Genomic DNA, 12027 nt, shown 5'->3' with positions numbered 1-12027 from the left:
TAAAAAAAGTAGCCTACCTGGAAAAGTCATTGATCGCCTTCTTCATTTTCCTCCTGCGCACTAAAACCATCAAAGTCATCTTTTTCAGTGTCCGACTTGAACAGCCTCAGAACTTCGTCTCTCACTTCAGTCTCTTCGTTGTCGCTTTCCTTCTTCAACAGCCACATTAATCGCTTTTAATTTAAAAGCTGCATCATATGCATTTCTTCATTTGTTTTCCATGTTGAGGGTGAGTACAAAAGACCGATTTACAATAATTTAGTAGTGTAAGTGTTGGATTTATCGAAAAAAACAAACATATTAGCCGCACTGTATTATAAGCCGCGGTGCTCAAAGCCTGGGAAAAAAGTAGCGGCTTATAGTCCGGAATTTACGGTACTCTGTGCAGTATTAGGATCTCAATGTTGGGCTGATTACTTGATCAAGTATAGTCAGTTAGAATCATTTTGGATACTTAAACCCTCTTTTTTCTCTCCCCGACTGTTCAGACATTGGTGATGTTTAAGAGTCTGTTCGTTCCAACCTGTTCCTTGTCTTCATGTAGGGAGCTGAACAGAAGTAGATAAACAGCTGATTTTTCCTGTGTCCCTGCATTAATCGTTCATTTCAAGGGTTAAAAGAGCCCACAAGCAGGAGAAATTCTCATCCCATTATCGGCTTGGAGGTGCAAAGTGAACGCCTCAGCGATGAAGCCAAGCATAAAGATGATTGCTGCACTAATAGAGGTCCTGATGCTCCACAATGTTCTAATTACAAAGTCCTCCTTTTTTAGCAGCTGAGGAATTAACTGAAGAAAACTATTTGCTCACTGTCATAATGACACATGGCCAGATGAGAAAGTTGGTGCTGACAAAAAGTCTCTATTCTGGCTCTTTTATTCTTTATATCTCTTTCAGGGAATCAGAGGGACAAATGCATCACCCTCAGTATTGAAAACACATAAATCTTGTTTTAAGAGGCTTGTGTCTCCTCATAGTTTGTCAGACAAAGGCTGAGGCTTTTATTTATTACCTCAGTCTCTGTTTGCTGTGCTACTATGTCTTCAACAAAACAGTAGTTCTATATATGAGCTGGGATACAAGTTTAATCAATGATAATAAAGACAAGCTGTAGACATAAACTGAAGAATCACATATCAGTTCAGTTCCAAATCATTTCTATTTTGTTTATCTTATTTATCATATCATATATAACATGGACAACACTTTTATTTTCTTCCTTTTACAAACCAACGTCATGCCTTGTTTGGCTCAGTTATAAGCCAGAGTTACTTTAAAATGATCAGTCGTTTGAAATGGTTAGAACTTGAGTGAATACTTTACAATACTGGAGGACTAATTCAAAACATCTTCACTGCTATTGTACCTCAGGGATTTTTTTCTTCACATGCACAACATAAGATGCTGAGTAAATACAAAATTAAAATAATGTTATAGTCATGATGAGTAATATCAAATCAACTGCAAAACGATTACTTCAGATAAATAGGCAAGTGAATACTTTATAATGCACACTTCATTGTGTATTAGCTATACTGTTGGGAGAGTAGATTTGCTATTTTTCCCCATCATATACTCTTGATGGGCCACAGTGCTAATGGTGCTAATGGTTGTTTTGAGCCACACACTTCATTAACTGAACTGATCTGACCCTGTGCCACATTACATAAGAGTCTGATGGAGCAGTCGGTTGGTCACACTGCCCTTTGCAAGACAGAAGGCCAGACGCACCATAAAAACATTTCTAGAATTGACACATCACCTTCCCAGGTCGATATGAAAATTTCCAAGTCTGTGATGATGTTTGAAAGTTGATTACTGTGTTGGCAGTGACCTTGCACCTTATAGTAGAATTTCAGCCCGTGAAAACCTGGATTTCCTTTTTTATAGCATTCCTTTGTACTCACTCACAAAAAGAGTGTGATAACTTTTTAATGGAAATTAACACTTTCTCTTGAGATCAAATTTGTCATGGTAGGCTTTATCCATGTTAGGTATTGAAGAATAGATAACCAGATATCCCATTTTAGTGTGTACTCATCTCATTAGAGATTATGTGTACTCTATATTAGTCTAAATCACTGCATAACATTCTGAAGTTATTCATTTTATTGTTATTATAAAGTAAAGCACTGCATTTAAATAACACATGTATGAAAATGTATTACTCTGAATGAATTATGAAAATATATACTAACACACAAGAAGTGAACTTTTTTTTTAAAATGCAGTGGGTTTTTGCCCAAAAACAATGGTGAGAAACAAATCTGAGAACATTTTAGATCTGCCTGGTACAGGTTGGAACTGGTTTGGTCCAGCCAGAGAACACACATGACACCATGACCTCAAACAGAAGGAATTTGAGATGTTGGCCGAAGGGGAGAAGTACTGGATGTGATCTGATTGTTGCTGGGCAGAAGAGAGTTTTTTTTCTTTAAGAAAAGGCTGAGCCTAACAAAAAATTTTGTTTAATGATAATAATAATAATACATTTTATTTTTAAAAGCACCTTTCTTAACACCCAAGGATACTTTACAACACATTAAAAAAATACAATAAATAAGATAATACAAGTTAAAAAGGGCAATGAGGCTAGAGGGAGAATACACCCCTGTTGCCTGGTTGCTGCCTGGGGCGGGAGGGGCCAGGAGAAAGAGTTGTTCTGCTGGGTCGGGGGCTTCCTCTGCAGTCTTCTGGGTGGATGCGTGATTGTCCCTGCGGTGGGCTTCCCGGGTTCCGGGTGAGGGGACCTGTGGATTGTGGTCCTATACACTTATACACTCATAACTAAACACGGTTATCATGTGGGACCTGCCATGTGTATTGCATGTTTATGCACACACACGCATTCATTAGCCCAGTAGCATGCTCGCTAAGCAGTTGATGTGTTATCCTGTGGTTTCAGGTCATCTATCCACAGTTGTGTTGTATGTGATTGCTGCTACTTGTGCTTGTTTTTGTTTGTTTGTGTGTTTGTTTGTTCTCTGCTTGTCTGCTTTCAGGTGCTCCTGGTGGCGGTAAGGCTGGATTCCCCACAGAGGCCGTGGATTGTTGTTCTGTTTTGTTTTTACAGGTGTAGCAGCTGGTTGTCTGGTTTTTCATTGTTTGTATCTTTCTATTTCTGTTCCGTTTCTTTTTCTTTTCTCTTCCTCTTTCCCTGTCCTCCGGTCCGGTTCAACACTATTTCATGTTAATTATTGTAGCAAAAATAAATAAATAAGCACTTGACGGGCATCAAGGGGAGCTTGAGTTGGGGAGCAGTGCAACTGAAAGCTCTACTCCCCATGGTGCTGAGACGGGCAGAAGGCACAAAGAGGTGGAGGGAGGAGGAAGACCAGAGGGAGCGAGACGGGATGACAATAGATAGGAGATCAGGCAAATATGGGGGGGCGAGGTTGTGGATGGCCTTGAATGTGCGGAGAAGGATTTTGAATGTAATTCTGAATTTGACCGGGAGCCAGTGAAGCTGCTGGAGGACGGGGGTGATATGGTGAAAGGAGGGGGTTCTGGTAATGATGCAGGCTGCAGAGTTTTGGACGGGATTTGTGAGGGGCACCGAAAAGGAGTGAGTTACAATAATTGATGCAGGTGATGAGGTGATGAGGCTGTGGACCAGGATAGCAGTGGTGTGAGGAGTGAGTGAGGGTCGGAGACGATTAATGTTACGAAAATGGAAATATGCAGCTTTCACACTGAAATTCCTACAGAAACCCCTACATAAATAATAAATAACATTATGTGGGAGTGGAAAGAAAGTGTGCTGTCGAGGATGACACCCAGACTCAACCTGGGGGGAGGGGGACACTGTGGAGCTTTTTATGGTGAGGGAGAAACTGTCAACTTTGGATAGGGTGGATTTGGTACCAACAAGGAGGAGTTAATCTTATCACTGTTGAGTTTAACGAAGTTTGAGGTGAACCAGGATTTAAGCTCAGAGGCAGTGGGTGAGGGAGGAGGGAGGGAGAGTGGCGTCAGGTTTACTGGACAGATAGAGCTGGGTGTCATCCGCGAAGCAGTGGAAATTAATACCAAATTTCCTGAAGATATTGCCAAGTGGGAGGAGGTAGATGATGAAGATGAGGGGTCCCAGGACAGAACCTTGGGGAACACCTGAAATAACGGGGGAGGGCTGAGAGGAGAAGGACTTGAGCTGTATGAACTGAGTGCAGCCTGTGGGGTAGGAGTGAAACCAGTGCAGGGGGGTGTTGGTGATGCCTGAGGAGGAGAGTCTATTGAGAAGGATGGGGTGAGAAATGGTGTCAAAGGCTGCGCTCAGATCAAGGAGGATGAGGATGGGAATGAAACCGGAGTCAGCTGCCATGACGAGGTTGTTGGTGATCTTTATATGAGGGCTGTTTCTGTGCTGTGGCGGGGATGGAAACCGGACTGGAATTGTTTGTAAAGGCTGTTATTAGTGAGCTGGGAAGCAACATTTTTTTCTAGGATTTTGGAAATGAAAGGAAGGTGAGAAATGAGGCGGTAGTTATTGAAATCGTTGGGGTATGAACCAGATTTTTTCAGGATGGGACTGACAGCTGCAGACTTGAAAATAGCGGGAACAATTCCAGTGGACAGTGAGGAGTGGATAATGGCTGATATAAGGGGGAGCAGAGAGGGGAGGCAGGATTTGACCAGGACTGTGAGGAGGGGGGTCAAGAAGACAAGAAGAGGGCTTGGACTTTCTGATGAGGTCCGATAGTGTATAAAAGCTGTACGATGTCTTTTTCCGGATACATTGGATTTTTTACTTTCTCCAGTGTCTCTTTTGGTTGTTTTTCTGACTCCAACAAACACTGAGAAGGACCTCTGTTTTGCTACCAATATTCCTGTAATGAGGCAATTTTTCTAAATGTTTGTGTAGAAGTCCAGTGTTAAAACAAGAAAACAATTATGATGGTCTGAGCCCCCTCTGTTTAGTATTTTAGAATTACTAAAGGGGAACAGCGACAGGTTGCTGAGAACGTCAAGTGAATACGATGAAAAGGTTCATGCTGACCAGCAAGTTCAAACCCAGATCATAGCAGCTGCAAGTGTTGTAACCATTGCATCACCATTGCATCGTGCTAGAAATTGTCTTCCTTTGAGTTATACGAAGACAAAGATACAGTGTTTTTTCATGTTGATATACTGCAGCTTCACAGTATTGGTGGTATTGTCTTGTGGGGAGAGGGGCGCATCAGTCTCTTGTTTAATAATGTCTTATTCGTTCACTTGCCATCACGGTAAAATGAAGCCGTAATTACTGACCTTAATTGATGTGGCTTTACCACCCCAGACAATTCTTCAGCGCTTTCTTCCCATTTACTGTAAGAGCCCCACCAATGTTGTTTGCACTATATTTCTGCAGTTATTGATTGCTATTATGGTAAATCCAATAGTCACAATGGAACTCTGTCAGCAAAACGCAGGTTAATTATCTCAGGGTCAACTACTTTGGAATTGTCACAAAGACTTAGCTGTCCTCCTTTTATGTGCGGCATTAAATTGCAAATGGAAATTATCGGAGCCTCTTGACTTAGCAAATAAGGTGGGATTTTTTATTTTGAGAGTATTAAACTACTCATGGCAAATCTATCTAGAATTCTGCTCCTTTCTCAGTATTTAATATATTGGGAAATGTAATGTATGCAATCCATGCCTGATAGATGTATTTAGTTGCATGTAACCAAATTAGATCAAAGTAATTTGTCATTATAAATATTCACACAAAGGCTCTTTCAGTACGTCACAGAAATAATAATTCATATCCAGGGGATACATTGATAAGACATTGGTGATATTCTTTAAGTTATATTTTGAGCTTCAGAGATGTCAAACATTTGACTGGCTAAAGATAAATTGGCCTTGTAAGAAGATGCAGGAGCATATTGATGGGAGGAACCAAAGTTAATGGAATTGATTGTGGATATTGTGTTTGCTTTCTGCAGGGACTCCAGTGAATCGGATTCCTATCATGGCCAAGCAGGTGTTGGATCTCTACATGCTCTACAAGCTCGTCACTGAAAAAGGTGGCTTAGTGGAAGTCATCAATAAAAAGATATGGCGTGAGATTACCAAAGGCCTTAACCTCCCTACCTCTATTACCAGTGCAGCTTTCACTCTTCGAACACAGTAAGTATAAATTTCACTTGCACTGCTCCCTGAACACCAGGCCAGTCAACTGTTATGACACCACAAGAACGAGATATTCATTTGTTTTTATTGTAAATAATAAGAGTTGGATCAGGCTCCTGCTGTTCTTTTCTTAAAATGCCTGTAGAGGGCTCATTTTATTACAGACAGGTAAGTGTAGTCTGTATTTTCTGCAGCAGCATCATGTGAGTAGTCTGAATCAGCCAGAACCTGCTGTGATTCATAGTAATACAGGTATTCTAGCTGGCCTGGCATTAATCTGAACTCACAGCCTTGTTAGATTGCAGTGAATTGAATAGTCCTTTCCTTAACAATCCCACTGTAATGACTCATTATTACGTAGCTGAATATTTATCAACAAAGTGTTCAAAATGTTTTAACCTCAAATATTTGAAACACACAAAGAAATTCATGTCTTTGACATAAAGAGTCCTTTGGCGAATATATATTTAATTTTTTGTTTTCTCAAAAGATTAATTTAATCTTAATCAAACAAACTGTTACTTCTAGCAAAATGATTTCTACTCATGAAGACATTTTTTTGCTTTGCTGTTGTACTCTTTTCTTCGGGAAAAAAATGACCACAGACAAGTACACATTAAATTCATTCAATGGTTCTACAGCACAAACGTCAACCTAGAAACTTCCCCCTTAAACATATGCAACTTTGACTTTTACAGAATTTGTTGGAAATAGATTTTTCAGTTATCTTAACACAATATTACAGCATGAGATAAGTTCACACACCCACAACCCAGTAGAACCACTGCAATTAAATTAGTTTCAGTTATATAGTATATTTAATTTAATGTAATCTCACTTTTACACTGAAAGACACCGAACACATTGTGAAACAGATGAGCCATGCTTCGTCTTTTCTAAATGACAATGATGGATGCAAATTCAAGTAAAAGCTGCAAGCAGCATAAACAGGCCCTCACAGGAGTTTTACTGCTGACATGCTGGCAGGCATCCTCTAGCCTGAAACCTATTTGGATGTTGTGCAAAGAAACCACATGATGATTACAGCATCAGTGTCAGCACTTTAGAAAATGTGCCACAACAGACACAAGATATACGAGTCATTTTGTTCCAAAGTATCTGTACAGCACACTAAGTTTGGGCAGCACTGAACCATGTATGTGTCTGTTACAGAAACTTTTCCTTTCATGGCCAAAGGAACAAAGTTTGCCAGGATGCAATGGATGTGCCAATGACAACTACGACGCACTGCACTTTAGCAGCTGTGGATTGTCCAATTTTGATTCATAACACATATTGAAACATTTATGTGATCAAAACTCCAGGTAGAGTACATTCAATATATACATACATACAAGTGTATGCATATATTGTGTATGTATATATACACGCACACGTACAAGTGGGATGTGTGTGATCTACTGGAAGCAGAGCTGATTGTACAGTCTGATACCTCTCCTTCATACACTTAGGGTGAAAGAGCCTGTCACTAAAGGAGCTGGTCAGTAATTTCAGACTGTCATTCAGAAGGTGAAGCTCTTTCAGCCTCCTCTCACTCACCACCATAGTCTGTGAGGGAATGTCCCCAAAGAGAATCAGATGAGCCTTAATAAGAGCGTCAATGTCTGACCTTTGTGCACAAGACAAGTGAGAGGGAGTTGTGGATAGATTCAACAGCCTCTCTGAACTTAATAACCTAGCACACAGATTGCATTACGTAGCTCCAGATCATCTTCATCTGACCCCAACACTATCTCTGATGAGGCGCTTGACAAAACAGATTCTAGCCACAGTCAAGGTTCCAGGTCCATGTATCCTAACGTAAAAAGTCTTAAGCATGATAAGATTACGCAGATTAGTCTTACGCTTTCTCTCAGGGATTTGGACCAGTTTCAGTCACCATTATAAACTGGACCCCTTTAATTTGAAAAGAGGGCTGTACTTCCACTGTGAAAAACCTAATCACTAATTTAGAGGTAAAAAGGCTTAAATGGAAAATCTTTCTTATGAGGAAAATATTTTGCAGAGGCATAAAATTTATTCACAAAAACCTTCTTGTGGGTCAAGACAAATTCATCAGCTGTAGCAGCTACCTTCAACATTTAAACTTTTTGCTCATTCAAATAGACAAAACTGAACTTTTAATTCTTCCAATACCACCAGTTGCAATACTTTCAGCACACCACTTATCAAAAGTCTTGTCTTTTCTCTGCAAAAGATTTGCTCTGGCATTTTCTTGTGACTACACAAGTGGTGCCTATATGCTTATGGAACAAGCTCATATGCTGCAAAAATAGCCATTTCCACAACATCGTATTTTAAGCTATCTTCTAAACACAAGTTAAACAGATTTCTTGAGCCTTTCCTACCAATTTACACTGAAGTAGGAGAGGCCAAACCTCTTTTGGCCAATGCAATGAAGCACCCACACGCTCAAACAGCATCAACTTCTAATTCACAAAATGGAGGTACCAACACAATGTGTTTACTCACATCAAAAGTGGAAAAGAGGGGTGCAGTATAATAGTGCAGTATGAGTAAAAGTACTTGTAGTGGAATCTGATGAAAGAGGAGCATTAGGAACAGCTGAACCATTTACAATACTATTAATATGAGGCAGCGAAGAACTTACAGAAATTTGTGCTTGTAATTCTAGCCAACACAATCTGATTTCCTTTTCACTGTGCAGCTAAAGCTCCAGCTCCCTAAGTTTAAAAACTTTCTGTTTCTGCCCCCAGCTCCACTTTACAATGCTCAAAATCTGTCTGAAGGGCTTGGGTTTGATCCTGACCCTAACATTGCAGTTGTGCCAGATGTACCTTGATCAAAGTCTCCTCCTTTAAACCATAAGAGAGGGATAACTAAAAGAAGGTGGTGCATCACTGTTCCCAACCTGTTGTTGAAGATCAGCAACAGGTCCCTCCCCACCCCCATCAACACAACAGGCTTCAATTGGTCATCAGCAATTCTATCAGTAGAAGCTGACAGGCATGTTGAACCAGACCAAGTAAGCAACCCTTCATCCACTAGTTTCTTTGAAACTACAGTTTTCTTCTTTAACCATCTTTTAGTTACATTGAATCCAAAGTGTGCTGCCAGGCTCGTAGGCAAACTCCAATGGATACGTCTACTCTCTCACAAGGAGGCGTAGATGGGCAAGAACTAGCTGCTCCAATGTCTTCATCCGGTGTGATATCACTCCACGGGCCTGTAGTTATTGAAGTCCTTGGGCTGTGGCGTCTTTGGCACCAGAGTCATGCAGGAATGTTTTCCACAGAGTTGTGGCACTCTCACCAATCTTATGTTGAAGATGTGCTCCCACACAGCTTGAGAAGCCTGGGACAAATTCCATCAGGGCCTGTAGCCTTTCTCACCTTGAACTTCTGTCTCACCAGGGTTGTTGTTACAAACAGGTTGGAGCAGGGGGGTGTTTGGTGGTGAAGCTGGGGGGTGGGTGTGTGAGGAGAAGCAGCAAGGGGTGTCTGTGTCTGGGAGATGATGGAGGAGGTGGGGGTGGGGAAATGGACTAAATGGGTTGAAAAAGGAAGTTTCAGCAGTGGAAAATGAGCAGGGGGAGGAACAGGTGATTGACGAATCTACCCAGATTCAGTGCATTCACCCACTCCTGAGATCCTGTGGCCTGAGAGTCTTGTCATCTGAGGCCAGATATTGTTTTTAGTCCTCTCCAGACTCCACCTTTGTCCCTCTGCTACAGCTGATACTCCAACTTCTTCCTGTCGCTGTCCTTATCCTGATTAATCTTACTCTTAAATAATTGGTGACTCTAAATTGACCCTAGGATTGAGTGTGAGTGTGGATGGTTGTTTGTCTCTGATGGACTGATGACCTGTCCAGGATGTACCCTGCCTCTCACCCAATCCAGACCCCCGTAAACCTTGAGCTGGATTAATTGTGTATAGAAAATAGATGGATGATCAACAAAGGAAATGTTCAGGAGATCATCAGAGGTTATGTCACTTTGTAAAACTTGTCACAATCTTTTGCTTGTAGGAATGTAGGGGGTACTACATTTGGCACTGATGAGGGAAGGGCAGAATTATGTAGGCAGATAATCATCAGACAATCATTTAACGCACTTCCTGTTGTAAGGCAATACAGGACATTTCACAGCCACCCCATGGCTACAGCCAAAAAAAAAATGAAATGCTTTGTAATTCAGTATTGTACATATTCAAACTGTGCCTACCCTATTTAAAGGCAGTCAGATTATTTGTTAAGGTGGGGTTTGTTCATAACAAACCATTCATTTATGTTCAAGTCCCATAAAATATCACATTTTCAACAGTTCAGTGTTGAGTACGAACATTCATGACTTTTTCAGTATGTTAGAAGAGCAGTGTTGGTCAAGTTACTTGGAAATAGTAAGTAGTTGCTGATTACTTCTCCAAGAAAGTTATCCAGTTACTTTACTGATTACTTTACTTGGTTACTTCTCAAAAACATGATGCACAACCAGAGTATGCTATAAAGCATTAGACCTTTCAGCCTAATTCTATTCTTTCTGCGTATTCCATCTTATAGAATTGTCATAATAACCATTAAGTCGTATTCTCTCTCAAGGTATCCTGCAAATGACTTCCTCTGTGGTAGCTTGACACCGCTTTTGGTCGGTATTTTTTCTACGATGTGTCAGAATGATTCTACATGGTCTACATGGGCAATATGTCCTTGACAATATAAGCAGCGACTAGCTTCTTCAGCTCAGTGGCACTAAGTCCTGTCGCTCTTAAGTCTATTTTTACCTGTTTAGCAGGAGGTGGCTGTTGGAGGTTTGCCCGGTGGAATTTGATGTAGTAGCCGCAGCGGTCATGTCAGTGGGGGCGATCCGACGGTTTCTCAATGAGTTTCTGTCGCAGTTTATGTTTTCTCTGTCACAGTTTATGTTTTAATAGCCTTGTTTTCAGTTTCTTCATGTTTTCAGGTTATGTTCTTGCCATGTTTTTCCACTGCCACCTAGTTTCACTCATGTCACCTGCTTCATTGTCATCAGCTGCACTTCATTCACTGATCACTCCCTCCACAGTATTTAGTCTCCTGGTTTACTTTCAGTCACTGCAGAATCCTCATCAACCCTTCATGTCATGATCACAGAAGTTAAGTCTGGTTTCCTGCCTCATAGCCTTGTTAATTCAATCATAGTCATAGTCTTGCCACAGTTATGTTTGTTTGTTAACCGTAGTCTTGTCTCGTTTTTTCATAGTCTTGTTCCATAGCCACAGTCTTGTTTTGTTTATCAACGTGTCAAGTATTTTTGAATCCGGCTCTGCCACGCCCTTTGTTTTTTCCCTTGCTACCTGTTTTGCATTTATTGGAATAAACCTTTTTGAACTTAAAAGAACTGCATCTGGGTCCTACCTTCTCCATCGTTCCTGACAGTTTCACATTCCTGTGCCGGCTTGCTCGGTGCTTGCTCAGATTTGAGGTGGAATTTTTCACTGTAGATAAAAAAAATGTCTTCCCACACAGAGCGTCCAGAGGACGCTACTGTTTTTGACACTTTTTACCGATTCAAACTCAAAGTAATGTTGGTACTTCCAAGCATGGCCCGTGGAATGCATTTGAACAAGGGGAGGGGGCTGGGCCATAATTTCAAGTCACATGGAGGGGGTGCATGTGCATCGAAACAGGCAATATTAGGCCTACTGATGTATTAAATAACGTCGCGGAGTACTTTTTTATACCGACACCACACAGTCACATCTACAGTACACGCATGATGAACACACACACATGCCTGCTCAGATTAACCCCTTTGATCCCACTCTAACATTCGCACACAACAGGCCAAGTCTATCTACGTGCACAGATGAAACTATAGCAAACAACAAAGTACATCCAGTCCAGTCCACAACCACAACAAAAACTCATCTTGATGCCTTGAATCTAAAACAAC

General features: G+C 41.0%; 1 protein-coding gene across 1 annotated transcript in view; it reads left to right on the top strand.

Moving 5' to 3' along the window:
- Positions 1-12027, top strand: part of arid3c (AT rich interactive domain 3C (BRIGHT-like)) — a 96911-nt gene that overhangs the window by 70270 nt on the left and 14614 nt on the right. Inside the window, 1 exon segment of the mRNA XM_072387049.1 lies at positions 5927-6110. Coding sequence (XP_072243150.1) covers positions 5927-6110 — 184 coding nt within the window.

The sequence above is a fragment of the Leuresthes tenuis genome, unplaced genomic scaffold (genome assembly GCF_036924035.1).
Source record: "Leuresthes tenuis unplaced genomic scaffold, fLeuTen1.0.hap1 SCAF_6, whole genome shotgun sequence".
Classification (NCBI taxonomy): domain Eukaryota; kingdom Metazoa; phylum Chordata; class Actinopteri; order Atheriniformes; family Atherinopsidae; genus Leuresthes; species Leuresthes tenuis.
The sequence above is the reverse complement of the archived record's forward strand: the minus strand, read 5'-3'. Positions and strand labels throughout refer to the sequence as shown.